Raw genomic sequence first — 16952 nt, 5'->3', positions numbered from 1 at the left:
GGGCTGGGTTTGAAAAATGAAGACTCATTGCTTCAATCCTTGCAATAAACATCCTGGGTGACTTTCACCTCAAACCTCAGAGGATTTCGAGATACTATAGAACATTCTGTGCCTTGTCCATTTCCCATCAGTTGGTGGAGAAATTGAACCAAACACTCTAGTGATAATGAGGAGGGGACAGTGTAGACCATGGATGGGAAATGGAGGGATATGGGAGGGTCGCCATTTTTCCATGAGTACTTTCAGTGACGGTTGGGTCTGAGGCATTAATTCCTCAAAGGGCTATTCAAGCAATTCTTGTGGCTCCATGATCGTACTTTCCCATTGAAGAAGTGAGGTTATGTAAATTCCTCTTTATGGATCACAAGATCAGCAGTTATACTTGACCAAAAGCAGACTGCATGGTTTCACTTCTTCTCTTTGGCTATATTAAGCTGTGGGCTTCCCTGTGCTATTTACCAAATAGGATCCCAGCCAAGGCAAGGTTAGCTGAGGCTGGTATGTTTGGTTGACCACAGAGAGAGTGAGGACAATACTCAATTATTTGTATACCCTTCATCCTGGGATGATGAGGTATTTGGGGAAATTTCCCTGCTAGGGTGAATTTACACCCTTGAAATTACTTGGCTTGACTCAAAATGTATAGCTCACACGTCAATCTAACCATGTCAAGATTGCAGAACAAAACCAAACGCTCCCCCTTCAACTGGTCATTGGAGAAAGAATAAGCATGGATACAGTGTAACCTTTACTCTTTGCCCAAGAAACTCCATTTTGGGGGTATTACAGCTTCCATCATGAAATTACATAAATTAATACAGCTTCCTCACCTGTGGTCTCCTTAAGTGCCTGGACCTCAATTTGCAACCACCTCTAAGTTTCTATCTAGGTCCAACATTGCATTTTTCTCAGATTTTATTTACCCAATTTGAGCTGTGGTTCCCTGAAAGTTATCTTCCTTGTTAGCAAAAGGATAAAACGAGGGCCAATGGGCCTTTTTAGCTTCCAGCCATTTGTTCTGGATATGAAATCCCTAAGACTTCTCTAAAAGCATTTCTCTATCTGCCTTTTCACCTGTAAGAAACTGAGTATCTGAGTAAGTTAGACAGAATGTGTCATTAAGGTTAGTAATATGGATTTTTAAGGACGTTTGGATAAATGTTCTTTTCCATTCACCAACAGGGGGATCCACATTACACCTCTGCCTACGCTATGCAACTTGGCCCAACAGGAGGTCTTGGGGACCCAGAGGGTTCATGTTCTGGCCCCATGCCTTGGTCCCAGCCAGATTTTTACTCTTTCCCATGTGGCTTCGTGTTCATATCAAGGAGGGCACTGGACCCTGGGGTATGTGGAGGGGGCAAGGGTGATGGGGTGCGTGCTCGTAAGCCCATCTGGGCCAACAGCAAGGCAGTGAATCCATCAGGGGCCCTGTGCATCTGAGGATTTGCAGCAGGTCCCAGTGAGTGGGCAAGCTCCTGTGGCAGCCACTGGTCTGGCTTACTGCCTCTCTTCCTCCACTCCCACCCCACATGACTCCCTCCTCTCTAACTACTGGTGGCTGATGAAGGGGATAGAGAAACCATCAACATAACCTTTGGGCCTGTTAGAGGGAGTTAGGAGACATTTGTTTTGTACAGACATGATTTAGGACTGAATTTCCATTTCCAGCAGACAAACTATTCAGTTTGACAAATTCAACAAATTGTAATAAAGATTTGGAAAGTCACTGCCTTCCTTCACTTAACAATTAGAAATCATATAAGACTGGGACACTGAGGACTCAAAGCTTAACTCTCCTTCTATCCCAGAAGGGTTCCATGGGGACAGACATCAACTCTCTCACCAGTTAAAGCCCAGAAGACCTCCTTTTCTCTTTGATGGAGCCATGGTCAGGCAGAATACACATCACTTTAAAACCACCTCTCAGCTGGAAGTACGTAAGTTTTAGCGAGTCACAAAAAAATAAGGAAACTTACACACAGTTTCCTTGGCCACTTCCTCAACTGAGTGATCATGCACCCAGCACCATAAGCCAGAGGGTGCTCCCCGGTAAGGAGGGAAAAGGTGTGTTCACAGCCACTCAGTCAGAGAGAGTGACACAAGCCCTATTAGGAAATCCCTGGAGGACGAGGATATAAATCCCTGCCTGGACTGCTGAGTTTCCACTGAAGGTAAAAGTTGGGCCTGGCAGCCTTCCCCAGGCGAGAAGCAACAAAGTCAAAGAATGCAGGGCTGCAGGTAAGAGGATTTTGAGAATGTGAGGGTATGAGAGAGAAGGAGAAACAGAGAGAGTGAGAGAATGAGAGAGAGAGGGAATGACAGAATGAGAGGGAGAGAGAGAGAGAGAGAGGGAAATCTGAGGCATCAGGACCCTTGGGTTCCATTTCAGAATGGAACCTCAAGCAGATTTCCTGATGTCTCTGGGTGTCTTCCTGGGTGACATTCCTCATCTCTTTGATCTTCACTTGTGTGAAGGTGACCTTGACCTTCTTGGGCTTCAGTTTCTCTGTCAAAAAAGGGCTGGATCAAAGGGTCTCTGAGGATCTTCCATGTTTCCAAGCAACAGGTAAAATTGGTGCAGAATCCAATAAAAGGAAATTAATAGTTGTAGACAGGTCACCTCGGGGGAGGCTGTGCCTACGAGGCTTACACTGAATTCAGAGGCTTTCTTCTTTGGAAGGTTGGGGAACTTTCTAGTAGGGCATGTTTCCTTTTTAAAAGTGGGTGTCACTCTTCTAACACTGGGGCTTTCAGAGCCGGCTGAATGCCAGGACTCTGGGTTGTCTTGGAGGAGTAGCAAGCAGATAGTGGTGGTAAAGTATGAGCTGTGAGGCTAAAGGGTCTGTGTTCGAGTTTTGACTTTGCCTCTTACTAGCTGTATGATGTCACACCTGTGTCCATAACATGACTGTCTTTAAACCATTCTGTACTCTAGTGAATAAGGAGTACAATTTTTTTTTTTAATTTTTTTTTTTAACGTTTATTTATTTTTGAGACAGAGAGAGACAGAGCATGAACGGGGGAGGGTCAGAGAGAGGGAGACACAGAATCTGAAACAGGCTCCAGGCTCTGAGCTGTCAGCACAGAACCCGATGCGGGGCTCGAACTCACGTACCGTGAGATCATGACCTGAGCCGAAGTCGGCCGCTTAACCGACTGAGCCACCCAGGCGCCCCAGGAGTACAATTTTGATAGAGATCATCTATCCAGTGGCCAGCAGCTGGCCAGTAATCAATAGCCAGGAAGCATTAAGCTTACCTCTATCCCTTGCTTCATTCTCGTGAAATAATAAAACTAGGTACGATTTTTAAAACAAAGTTAATTTTTATCCCCAATTATAATGAAATACATTGCACAATTTATGTTTAGCCTCTCAGTGCCTCAGTTTCCCCATCTGTAAATAGTGACCTTCGTGAGGAGGATCCCAAGGTAGTGGGAAGAGTAAATGAGTCTGAATCACGGGAAGCGCTTGGAGCAGCCTGGCACACCGTGTGTGCTGCCGAGATGTTGGCTCTCACTCTTTGGCATTATCTCTCTTGAATCCCACCCCTTTGGAAGCCTTGGCTCCTCATGGAACCCCAGTGTCCTCAGAAGCTCCCAGCTCTGCCATTAGTGTGGTGTGGTCCAGGTCAAGCCTCGTCTCTGTCTGGGTTTCCTCTTCTATAAACAGACAGTTGAGTGACCTGACCTGTCAAGCCCCCGCCCCCCCCCCCCCCACCAGCTGCTCAGGGCCTGCGATGGGATGCTGCTTCCTACTCCTCAGCTCACCCCATCCCACCCAGTTCACCCTTGCCCTGGCCCATCTCTCTGAGCTCTGCCATCTCAAGGGGGGCAGTGGGTTCCATCCCACCGGCTCGGTGTGGTATTCCCACACACACAACTGACATCTCATTTACAGTCACATCTCATTACAGTCTTGTCCATTTCCATTGCATTTTCCCACATTTTGGCCTCTTTGGTTACCCTAAGAGGCAAGCAGGAAACTTGGGTAGGGTCAGAGGAGCTGTGAGGATAGTCTCTGCTCCATTGATTCCCAGCTGCCAGGGAGCACCTCCCAACTCCTGCCAGCAGGTGTCCCCTCAACCTCCTGGCTCCCACTGGACCTCACACCCCAGCTGTTGCATGACAAACTACTGTGTGATTAAGATCCTCAGGCCCTGTTCCTCCTCCCTCCCAGGCTAGCAGAGTCCGTGTCACATAAAAACGCAACTGACAAATGGCAGTTGTATGGGTTTAGGTTGCCTTTTTATGTTATCATCAGCTGCTTTCCATATGGGGGCACATGGTCAAGACAGAGCCTTTGGCCAGTGCTTCTCAAACCTGAGGGTGTACCTGTACCCCTGGGGTTTAGTAAGCACAGACTGCTGGATCTGCTCAGATTTCTGATTCAGTACTTGTGTGCAGAATGTCTGAGGACTTGCATCTCTGAGCAGTTCCCCAGTGATGCTGATGCTCCGGGTCCGGGGACCACACTTTGAGAACCACTTCTTTAGGCAACAACAAGAAGTTTTACACCCAATGCAAACTGACCAGGGAGTTGTTTCAGGACAACAACATTTTGAGGCCATTTTCAAAACAGCTCTCAGAGACCCACTGGGTTTGACATGAGTACCAGAGGCCGGAGGTCTTAAATAGGAGCATTCTTTTAACGGATGGACACATAATCACAGCAGGAACAAGAGGTATCTTAGTGTCTGAATCTTGACCTCAGGCTCCTATCAATTTTGTTCTTCACTAATGAAGGAACATTGCTTAACATAGGAAGGGGGTGGCAAAGGGCAGCAAAAAGATGAAAGGAATATGGAAGTTTCTGTGGCCAGGTGATGGGCCAAACCCAGTGGGGTCACAAGGGAAATGGTGATGGTGCTGTTAATACTCTAGCATCTCAGAGACCCTACTCCAGTGGTTCTCAGCCCTGGCCAAGTGTTAGAATCAGTTGGGGAACTTTTAAAAATCTCTGTACCTGGGACCAATTACATCATTAATGTCGGGCGCTGGGATCCAGGCATTAGTAGTGTTTAAAGTTTTCTAGGGGTGTCTGGGTGGCTTAGTTGGTTAGGTGTCTGACTTTGACTTAGATCATGATTTTGTGGTCCGTGAATTCGAGCCCTGCTTTGGGCTCTGTGCTGATACTCAGAACCTGGAGACTGCTTTGGATTCTGTGTCTCTCTTTATTCACCTTCCTTGCTCACACACTCTCTCTCTCTCTCAAAAATAAATAAACATTAAAAGAAAAATTTAAAACTTTTCAGGGAGTTCCAATGTATAACCAAGGCTGAGAGCCACTGCCCTATTCTGTCCCTTATACTCCTTACTGTCCCACCTCTATTAACTATTCAGGGACTAGCTCGACTTCAAACTCTGTGTTCTGAACCTGTAATTTATCTGATGAATTTCAGATTAATGGGCATTTGACTCACCAGTGGTGTAAATAGGAGAGAAGTCTGAGAATCTATATTAACCTCCATCCAAACGTTTCTGAAACATACTTTAGTTAAGAACCTCTGTTTCATATTGAGCATAAATAGTTTCCTAAACATGAGGAGGCAGATGATTGTGATATTTGATTGCAGGGCCAAAAGAGCCCAATTTAGAACCTTGATATTATCTTGCTATGTGACGTAGACATGTACCTTAGTTTCTGGACATTAGTTTCACTCATCAGATAACAGGGATGGGTTAGGGAGCAGAGGTTCTTTGCTGTTGTTAAGGATCTCTGGAAAGTATTCATACCACCCACATTTGTCATGAAATGTCAAGGGGAAATTCAAGAATACGTGGACTTAATTGGGGATTTCAGGCTTGAGTATATTCACAGTCCAAGCAGTAAATCAACTCTGTGAGTCTGTGAGTGATAGGGCTTGTGGCCAATTGGAATGAGGTTGTCCCTTGGGAAAGAAATTCAGTGAAAAGTAATACCAACATTCTGGCTGAAGGATGCTTACTCACAAGCTGAATTGGCCCAGACCCTAGTTTGTGATTCACAGACTAGCTTTGACAACTTCTGACAATACGATCACATACACCCTGAGTTATGGCAAATCCTGGCCCCACCACTTTTATTTGTTTTTCCATAGAGGAGTAAGGAACTCTTCTTGTAAGCCTCCATGTCTTCATCTCTAAAACAAAAATAATAATATGTAGCTCATTACACGTTGGGGAAATTAAAAGAGCTTTGCCTACTGCTTGGCGTATATTGATGTTCAGTAAATGTTAGCTAGTATCACCATCTTCTATATCATCATCAGATTATGTGATTCTGACAGCAAAATTTCAGAAACCGCTCTGAAAGCCTGGAGTGATCAGGGCATGGGCATTTAATATAAGCTGTGCTCTCACTCCATGTAGACCTCTGCCTACTTTATTTAAGGATGAACCAATCTAAAGATCAATGCTTCTCAATCACCTAGAAATCTCGTTAATATGCCCATAATTCTGATGCCTGAGTCTGAGGTGGGGCCTGAGATTTCACCTCTCTTCACAAGTGATGCTGCTGGTCATGGATGACACTTTGAATAGCAAGGCTTCAAAACGTTTGGGACAAGGTTTTCTTACTTGGGAGCAAGGAAGAAGTGAAAGCAAAGCTGTGGATAGTTCCTGGATTTTCTAGAACTAATATTCATCGGAATGTTTTTTTAAATGTCTGTGGTAAGCAGAATCCTAAGACGACCCCCACTGATCCAGGCCCTTGTATATCCCCTCCCCTGAATGAGGAGGGAATATAAGAATGTAATGATTAGGTTTACCTTGTACCACAAAGGTGAAAGAATTTTGCAGGTGTAATTTAAGACCCTGACTAGTTGACTTGAAGTTGATCAAAAGGAGTTTTCCTGGGTGTGCCTGATACAACCAGGTAGACTGTATAAAAAAAAAAAAAAGTCTAGAGGTCAGAGTCAAGAGGTCAGACATACATGAAGCAACATCCGATATTGTTCTATTGGCCTTGAGAAAACAAACTGTCATCTTGTGGAGGTGGCCATGAGGCCGGAAATGGTGGGTGGCCTCTAGCTGCTGAGAGTGGCCTTGGCTTACAACCGGCATGAAAGTGGGGACCCCAGTTGTATAATCTAAAGGAACTGACTCCTACCAAAAACCGCTTGGAACAGGACCCTGAGCTTTGATAGTCTGCTAGACCCTGAGCAGAGACTTTATCCGTGCTGAGACCAGACATCTGACCCACAGCAGTATGACTAATGAATGGGTGTTATTTTAAGTCACCGAGTTCATGGTATCTCTACACAACAATAGAAAACAATTACAATTGTTTTCTTCGGTTGCTGTGCATATCATTCCAAGTTAGAGATAAACCTAAAACATCTCAGTAGCTTAGTACAACACAAGTTTCTTTTGCTCATGCTATCTCATTGTCATTGGTCAGCTGTGTGAGACTGTGGACGGCTCGCTGTAGCCACTTGAGGACATTTTCAAAAGAGAATTCATGAAGACCATCTGTTAGATTGTTTTGACATGAGTGCTGGGGTGGGAAATAGATGTTTCTCCTACTTAACAGAAGGAGAAAGACATGCAGAGACAACTGAGTGGATCCATGGATGGAAGTAGATAGACCTCAGCCTCCCATCAGGATAACCTGATCATCCTATGTGGCCGCCGTCAATAAACAAGGGCTCAGAGAAAGAGTGCTGGAGGGTAGGCACCAGAAATGAAATGCTTAGTGATCCATATCCTTCCTACTTACTTTACATGGCTATAACCAGTCATGTGACTATGTCTAACTTCAAGGGTACAGAGAAGTGAAATTCTGTGTGTATCCAAAGTAGAAAAGTTCCAGATATTGGTCAGCGTGAGTCTGTCTACCACAGCATGTTGCTCAGGTTGGGAGGAAGCAGGATTTCAGACCGTCCAGCTTCACAGATCTCTTCTTGACAAGGCGGCTGGGCATTGCAGGGCTGAAAACAGCCAGAGGGGTTAGTGTGTGAATGGAATGCTTGACCCCAGCCACAGAGGACAGCAAAGGACTCCTGGTGAGACTTTTCGGGTCTGTGGAAAACCCAGTAAGTCTGGGCTTTAGTGGGCTTTCTCATGGCAATGGATTTCCCCAGACGGTATAGATAACAATCATTTGAGGTTTTTTTTTTTTAATGTTTTATTTTTTTTTGAGACAGAGAGAGACAAAGCATGAGCAGGGGAGGGGCAGAGAGAGAGGAAGATACAGAATCCAAAGCAGGCTCCAGGTTCTGAGCTGTCAGCACAGAGCCCGACGCGGGGCTCGAACTCACAAACCATGAGATCATGACCTGAGCCGAAGTCGGACGCTTAGCCACCCAGGCACCCCAAAATCGTTTGAGTTTTTAATGGTTTGTTTTCGCTTGACTTTTCTCTGCTCTCATGGACATGCTGGACACAGGGCTAGGGAAAGCTGCCACCTTCTGTGACCCTCAGAGGACAAGCCATCCTGGTTGGGCACATTTTCCAGGGAGTGGAAGATGATCTTTCAATGCATAAAGAGAAAAACCCACCTTTTTTGACAACTTAATTTTGGAAGGAACTCTTTCTAAAATATATGTAGCATGGTGAAACTTTATACTCACTACAAATTGATGCTAAAAATTGTACCTTTAATCACTATTTTAATAAGAATCTCATTTGGTCTTGAGGCCCCTTTTCATTAGGAAAATGTCATCCCCATCTTGCTGGCTCACATTTGCCTCTCTTGGATTTATTCAGTCTCTTTTGGGTGGAGCTCAGGCTTTCAGAGTTTCTCACCTCCTAGCCAGGAAGGAGTCTGACAATAGGGAGGCCATGTCCTCAGGGCAGGATGGGAAGGGTGACAGTCCACACCTGATGGCCTGAGGACTTCACTGGTTTCCATGGAGATGTCTCTGGATGGGGTGGTCATGTAGTGTCTTGCTGAATCTACTGCTGAGTTCTGTGGCTGGGAAAACCCATGGTCTGATCTTGCAGCTGGGTCAGAGCCATGACAGTGGCCAACTTGGGTCTACTGTGTGCCTCACTGGCTCCATAGGTTCTCTGTGTCTTGGCCATAGCCACGTTTCTCTCCTGGCTTAGACTGGCCATTTGTGCAGATTATACTCAGAATATTTAACAACCAGCAGGGATGAATGAACATCAACCAGTTGGAATGGATGCTGTAGTATTTGTTGCTGGACCAAGAGGATCTCAGGGGAGCCCCAGAAAAGCCATGGTAGTAGAGGGTGGAGAGCTCAGGGCTTAAGTGTGTGGAATTTACCACCTGTTTGGGGTATGTTTCCACATTTGGCCACACTGCTCCTCATGGACTGAATATCTGGCAGTCTTGGCTTCAAGTCACCTCGTCTTTCATCATGTCAGCCCATAGTAGCCCAGATCTCAGTTTACCTCCCGTTCTCCACGGGAAGCACAGGGGAATATCTGGATCTCTTCTCCATCAGTGAAGAACTCAATCTAGCAGGGGACTAACCCTTGCATCCCTCTACCTGAACATGCCATGCCATTATTTACCTTCTTCCTTAGCACCTCCACTTAGTCAGGATGCCTTGCTTTACCATGGTGGTGTTCCTCTGGAGACCCAATTTGAAAGCAGAACAAAAGTTTCTCTGCTCTCAGTTGCTCCCCCACCCCCATCCCTTCTACCGTGTGTCTCAGGAGCATGCCAATATGCCTACTTGCTCTTGTGGTTTTCCTCCTTTCACCCTGCAGCCCCCAAAGCCTTTTCTTCTACTTCCCCTTCCTACCAGGAAGGAATATGTCACATCCACTTCCTTCCCTCCTTTCTGGGGAGGGTTTTGCTCTTCCCTTTTCTTTGGGCTATAGTGGCAGAAGAATTGGAGATAGCAAGGAGAGAAATACATTGGAATGTGTCACCCTGACACTGTCAGTCAGGCATAGTGAGGTGGAGGGACCATTGATGTCTGCTCTTAAAGGTCCTTGATTGAAGTACTCTGGTTCTTGCAACTGTCTTCATATTTTTCTTTTCCTTTTTCCTGCATCTGTCTTAATGTTTTTCTGTGTCCTGTGTCATTGGGCCATCAGCTGTCACTCGCTTCTCTGTACATTTTCTTCTACCAGTACAGTCCCTCTTTCTAATTTGCCACCTCGAATCTGCATTTGATGAAGTGTTCTGGTCACATATTGCTGTGTAACAAAGTGCCCCAGAATTTAGCAGCTTATAACAAACATTTTATTATAATTCACGTATTCTGCAGGTCATGAATTTGAGAGGGACTCAGCTAAGCAATTCTTCTGCTCCATGTGATTTGATTGGGTTCAAACAGTGGTACTCAGCTAGTGAAAGGACTCTTCTGGAGAGTCTAAGAGGGCTTTACTCACATGGATGGTGTCTTTGAGGGGATTCCTATGAGGCCAGACATAGCTGGAACTGTCAACCATATTCCTTACATGTGGCCTCCTTTGCAAGGTGGTCTCAGAGTAGTTGGACAGTTTACATGGTGGCTGACTTTCCCCAGAGTAAGCATCCCAAGGAAACTAGGTGGAAGCATTCACCCAGCATTATTTTGTTGGTTAGACACAAGTCCCAGGCTGGCCCCATTCAATGGAGGGGAGTTGGACTCCAAGTTGTGATGGCAGAGTGCACAATCACATCATAGAAGACCACGTAAGATGGGAGATACTGTTGTGGCCATCTTTAGAAAATATAATTGCCACTCTGAGAAGTGATAATACTCTATACGCAACCAGAAAGAGGTTCTGTGAGAGAGGTGAAAAGCTCCTTTTGTGAGTAAAATATACATGCCTTTGTGCCAGGATCATATTGCTCTCTTTCAGCTGTTCAGATCATTTTGTCCTTGTTTCCTCTGCCCACCTTATTTCAGATGAATAAGTTCTCTGAATGACTTATTTCAGATGAATAAGTTCTCTGAATGACTGTGTGGTGTTTATTACATACACTCAGATTACAAGAGGTTGAAAGCCACATTCGGCTTAAAGGGGTTGCTTCCTGTCCCATGCCAACACACAACAAACATTACCCAGTGAGTAGCCCAGTGGAGCTAGAACTCCCATCCTCAGGAGAACTCAGAGGTCTTGAATCCTGGCTCTGCTGTTTTCTGGCTTTGGGACTTCTGCAAGTGAATTGATGAGATTTGGTGGTTATCTGACTAAGGCCCCTTACTTCCTGCTTTAGAAACTGGAGCTGTGCCCATGGCCCGGAGCCTAAGTGCAAATCCACACTGACTTTGAATCCTAGGGTTTTACAGCTGAAAGAGACCTGGGAGCTTTCAGCAGCTCAGTCCTTGTTTTTATTTTAGAGATGAAGAAACTGTGACCCAGATTGGGTAAATCTCTTAGTGGCTTGCCTAAGATCACACAGCTAGTTAATGGTAGAGTGAATCCAGCTTCCAGAAATCCAGCTTCAATCTCCTGCTCTAATGTGCTTAAAGACTTTACCGCTAAGATGTCGGTCTGAATGAAAGCATCAGAATTCCATGGTAGGCTTTCAATGTGTGTGTGTGCATGTATTTACAATTGTGTGTCTACATGTTAAACACACTTCTTTTTTTAAAGTTTATGTATTTAATTTTGAGTGAGGGAGAGAGGAAAAGAGAGAGCATGCATGCACGCACAAGCACTGGAGGGGCAGAGAGAGAGGGAGAGAGAGAATCCCAGTCTTCGTGCTGTCAGCGCAGAGCCCAACTCAGGGCTCAATCACACAACTGGGAGATCACAACCTGAGCTGATATCAAGAGTCAGACACTTAACTGACTGAGACACCCAGGTGCCCCAAACATTTTTCTATAATATGGGTTTAGGCATCAGGTTTATTGATTCCATTAGGTAAAGTTGAACACCATTCTAATGTAGCAACTGGTATTAGGTAAGTTATTGACTATGGTACCAGAAAGTTCTCAGGCTGTGAGAGGGACCCTTAGCAGGAGTTAGTAAGAATGCAGGTGGTGGAAACTCTGACTTCTAACTCAATTCTGCCAGTTGTGTGCTCTTGATAAAGTTACTCACCTCCTGAGTTTTTGGGTCTGCTTCTGTAAAGTGCTGATGAGAGCCACCACATTTTAAGTGATTTGTCTTTGCCAGCTCTGTGTTGACCTCTTTACATATCACATGGAATCTGACCCTTCTGTGCCACATGCTAGCTACAGCCATTTTACAGATTAGCAGACTGAGTCTCTCAGAGGCAGTATGATCCCCACGCCCCCCAGTCCCCGCCCCGCCACGGGCCCTAAACCATCCCGCTGGCACACAAGGAAGGCAGGACTCACATTTGCTTTGTCAGACTCTCAAGTCCATGTGCTTTCCACAGTTCTTTCCCGTAGAGACTCCCTAACTCTCAGAACTACTGTGCAATGTTGACGGACTTCTTCTGAGCTTCCTTCTAGGATGGACTCTGACCAATGAGTGGAGCTTAGGGGAAGACAAATTTACATTTGAAATGACAGAGGTTTCTGGTTTTTTTTTTTTTTAATGTTTATTTACTTTGAGAGAGAGGGAGAGAGAAGTCCCAAGCAGACTCGGTGCCCTCAGTACAGAGCCAGATGTGGGGTTCAATCCCATAAACTGCTAGATCATTACCTGAACTGAAATCAACAGTCAGATGCTTAACCAACTGAGCCACCCATATGCCCCTAAATGACAGAAGTTTCTGATCATGTGTATATTCCAAGACTGGAAGTGTCCATCTAATGAGGGGTAAAGTTGGCAATCTATGGAGGATGCTGGGTTTGGAAAGACTGTTTGGGCTGCTGAACTTTATGGCTTCTAGAGCCCCCTCTAGCTCCAGGTTCTGGTGCTTCTATAGAGCAGAGGATGAATACCAAGGCTAAGGATTGTGTTGACTCAGGATTACATTCCACTTTATCATTCCATTAGCTCTGTGGCCTTGGGTAAGTTACTTAATGTATCTGAGTCTATTTCCATTGCTTCATGTTTATAATGGGGATGATGCACTCTACCAGACTCATGAGTTTAGTTAGCCCTCTGGAATTTTTCAGAGCAGAAAATTCCTCTCACACAAATATCAGGTTAGGAGAATGTGAAGCCTGGTGGATTCATACTGTGGGTGCTGAGGGCCTCATGGGTGGAGCTTCCACTCCACATCAGTCATATTCTAGGAGGATGGCAATTATTCTGAGCTGGAAGGGTGGGTCTTGTCAGGGGCTAGCCTGTAAGAGGGCCTGATGCAGGAAGAAGGTGAAGGAAGTGTCTTGGTTGATGGTCCACTTGCTGGGGGCTCTGAATGACTCAGTCTTACTGGGAATGCAAAGTGTGAACAGAGGATTCAAATGAGTGGGGAGATGAGTTGGGTTGATTTGTTAAACCTCTTTGTCAATGGTTCTTGGTTGGGGCAGTTGACCAAGCTCAAAAGGTTTGATGAAAAAAGAGTGGTTTCAGAAAGTAAAACATAAAGAAGGCATGTAGCCCTTGGTGGAGCCAAGTCTTAGCTTCTCTAAGTTTTCCCTTTGAGATTCAGCCCATCATGGCCCAAAGATGGGTCTTCCTGTGCCATGGCTTCCAGTAAGCATTTCCATCTCCCCAGACCCCACTGGAGTCAAGGACATTGAGGTGCTCTCATTCTGACATGGCCATGCAGACCAGAAATTGTCCCACCATGCTGCACTGAGTTCCCTGAATTCTGGGGTTGGGTGGGGGGAGTGTGGTGTGGTGGGGAAACTAGTTTCTCTCCTTTCTGTAGACAACCCATCAAGGGTTCTGCTTTAAGCCAGTATACTAAAAAGAAAAAAAAAGCTGCCTCAAAACTGATCATGTATTTCTCTGCATCTGAAACTAAAGAATCTTCTTATTCCCTAAGCTCTTAACATCCTGTGCTTTCCAGAGACTTAGTTCAAAATACTTCTTATTTTGCTTCGGCTTTAAATTTTAAAAATTTCCAAGCTTAACATTGATGCAAATATTTATTTTCCTTTGGGTGTCAAAAGGTTTCATACCACATGCCTGCAACAACATGTGTCAGTTTTTAGGAATTTACTTTAAACTGGAGGTGGCTAAATAGTATGAGTAGGGCCTGATAACTCTTTGACTTCATTAATATTCAAGATCTGTCATCTTTGTTTTACTTTTTTGGGTGACTGTACTGCCTGACTCAGAGATTGGCAGCTGCCTAAAATCTTTCCGGAACAAGGTGAAGATAGAAATAAAGTTTAATCTTTTCAGTGAATTAAGAGATATATTAAAATATACTAGAGGGTAACATGTTTAATCCTTTTAAATGCCTGAAGATTGATCTCTGGAGCTATCATTTATTTGCTTATTTGTTCTCAATCTGCTAAAACATGTGTTCCTATATGCATTCTAAAGTATTTAGGGGTGAAGTTTGAGATGTCTGTAATTTTCCAGTGTTCAGGGGAACAATATGTATATGTGTATGTGTATGTATATGTGTAAGTATATGTATATGTATGTGTATACACATATGTGTATATATGTATATGTATACATGTGTATATATGTACACATGCGTGTATATATGTGTGTATATTATATGTGTATATATGTGTGTGCGTATGTGTGTATATGTATATATGTGTATATATGTATATATGTGTATGTATATATGTGTGTGTATGTATATATGTATATATATGCGTATGTATATACATGCTTTATATATGTATATATACACACATATATGTGTGTGTATATATAGGGAAGGAGACAGAGAGAGAATGAGAATAAAGCAAAATGTTAATAATTGGTGAGTCTCGTGAAATACATACTGGTGTTATGCCATCCTCACTTTTTTAGTCTGTTGGGATTTTCAAAATTAAATTAAAAGGTGAAGCAAACAGCTACATACTCTTAGGCTATGTGTACCATCCATGAGCAGGAGGCTGACACCAGGGATCAAAGGCGGTAAGCAGGGTGCTAGGCTCAGTGCGGGGCCACCAGCTTTTTCCACCGTACTGTGTCCTTTCTCCTTCCTTGAACTTTCCACAAATTGTTGGTCATTTTCTTATTCCTGGCCCTGCTTTCCATCTTATTCTTCGGTTTTCGTACACTGGGTGTAGTGAAACATAGTTGTGTGGAAAAAAAAATTGTCATTCAAATTCTTGGAATCAGTTGCCTTTAAAATTTCTTTCTTCCAGTAAGAAGGTCAACTCGGATTCAAGAAATGTCAAATTGTCTGTAATTTAAAGACATGTTGAAAGAAAGTAGGGCAGGAGAGGAATGTTTTGCTGCACACCTCTGCAGAACAAATTCTTTTTCCTTTAGGCCTGCCAAAGACTTACTATTTCCCACGCTAGGGCAATTTTGGTTCCAGCCTTTTCCTGAGGTTTTGATTATTAAAAATGATCACTACTGCATGTTTGTGGTTTAGTTGTCTGAAGCCACTTCCTGAAGAGGTCACAGTAAAGCAGTTGTTTTTTGCCAAAGTCTTCAGAGGGAAACCAAGGCAATTAATTCCTTTGGCTGAGGGGGCCCTGGAAGGGGGGTGGGTGGGTGAGAGGGGATGGGGAGTACAACATTTTAGGGTTTCATGCCACTGGAACAGGGTCCTTGTTGAAATATCTCTACTTCTCACCCTGACCAGACATGCGATTTTGAGAAGAAGGTTAATGTCCAAATCACTTTCAACATGTGAAAAAGAAAGTGAAACGACTAGATTTCCCTAAGACCCTTCCAGCTCTGTAGCTCTGTGAAGCCTCAGCTGATAACTCCCCCTGGATGGACACAGTCTGACTCTTTGGTGTCAAAGTAATTTTAAACGTGGTTACAAACCACATAACTCAAGACTAAGCCTGCACCTGTGTCCTGGGAGGTGCTTTCATCCAAAGGGAGGCTGCTCAGCTCCTCCTGCCTTTGAGTTGAATTACTTCTATTTTTTTTTAAGTTTATTTATTTATTTTGAGAGGGTGCGTGAATGCACAAATGGGGAAGGGGCAGAGAGAGGGAGAAAGAGAATCCCAAGCAGGCTCCATGCTCAGAACGGAGCCCGCTATGGGGCTCGATCTCACAAACTGTGAGATTGTGACCTGAGCTAAAATCAAAAGCTGGATACTTAACCCACTGAGACCCAGGAACCCCATAAAATAAGTTTTTTCTTTTAAGTAAATTCTACACCTAGCGTGGGGCTTGAACTCATAACTCTAAGAGCAAGAGTTTTTGCTTTACCGACTGAACCAGCCAGGAAGCTGAGTCAAAGTGACTTCTTAAAGAGTCAGTCAGCAGAAACTGTTTGAAACAGTTGAGTATCAGAAAGAGGACCAGTGAGAACACAACACCTGACCTGTCAGGGCTCCTTCCCCCGGTGTTCTTTTTATAAAGTTTGAAAAGTTTGCATATTGGGATTCAGTTTGCCAATGTATGGCAGGAAGCCTAAACATATTAAAAAAAAAGGTAGTCTAGGGTGGGAACCCCATGAAACCACTGAAGGACTCATGTTCCTGTCTTATCCCAGCACTGTCTGCAAGTGGTCTGCACCTTGTGACCCAATATGGTGGCTGTAATCCACCCACCATATCCATACTGAGCTAGCAGGAAGGAAGACCAGTGGAGACTTTTAAGTCTTTTGAGGAGGCTTTTAAGTCGACTTCCCAGGAGGAGCATACATTTCCACCTACATTCATTGACCCAAATTCTGTCACTAGGCCACTCCTAATTGCAAGGGAGGATGGGAAATATAGACTTTGTGTGGGATAGTAATGTGTCACACTAAGAGTCAGGGGTTCTATAATTGACAAAGCAGGGAGGACAGATCTTAGAGGAGGAAGCTAGCAGCATCTGTCATAAATACTATATTTTTGAAGAGTAAGGGCTTTGGAATCAGTAGTCTTGGGTTTAAACTTCAATTCCTGCTTACTAGTTGTGAGATATTGGTCAAGCTATATAACTTCCTTAATCTCTTGTATTATATGATCTGTCAAATTGATGTGAATCATGAGATTCACATCATGGGGGTAAAATGGCAAAACTTATTTTCTCAGTGTTTAGCTCAGTAGCTCACTATTTTTTCAGTCCCCGTGTCACCATCTTTGACTTCATCCACTTATTTGGATATGTGG

At 44.2% G+C, this 16952-nt stretch overlaps 1 protein-coding gene across 1 annotated transcript in view; it reads left to right on the top strand.

The window, feature by feature from the left end:
• The first annotated feature begins 2023 nt into the window (after positions 1 to 2023).
• IL1R2 (interleukin 1 receptor type 2) overlaps positions 2024 to 16952 on the top strand; it is a 34319-nt gene continuing 19390 nt past the window's right edge. Inside the window, exon 1 of the mRNA XM_049651340.1 lies at positions 2024 to 2241. Within this exon, the coding sequence (XP_049507297.1) occupies positions 2228 to 2241 (14 nt within the window). The 5' untranslated portion in view covers positions 2024 to 2227. The remainder of the gene's footprint in view (positions 2242 to 16952) is intronic.

This window comes from Panthera uncia (genome assembly GCF_023721935.1).
Source record: "Panthera uncia isolate 11264 chromosome A3 unlocalized genomic scaffold, Puncia_PCG_1.0 HiC_scaffold_11, whole genome shotgun sequence".
NCBI lineage: Eukaryota > Metazoa > Chordata > Mammalia > Carnivora > Felidae > Panthera > Panthera uncia.
The sequence above is the reverse complement of the archived record's forward strand: the minus strand, read 5'-3'. Positions and strand labels throughout refer to the sequence as shown.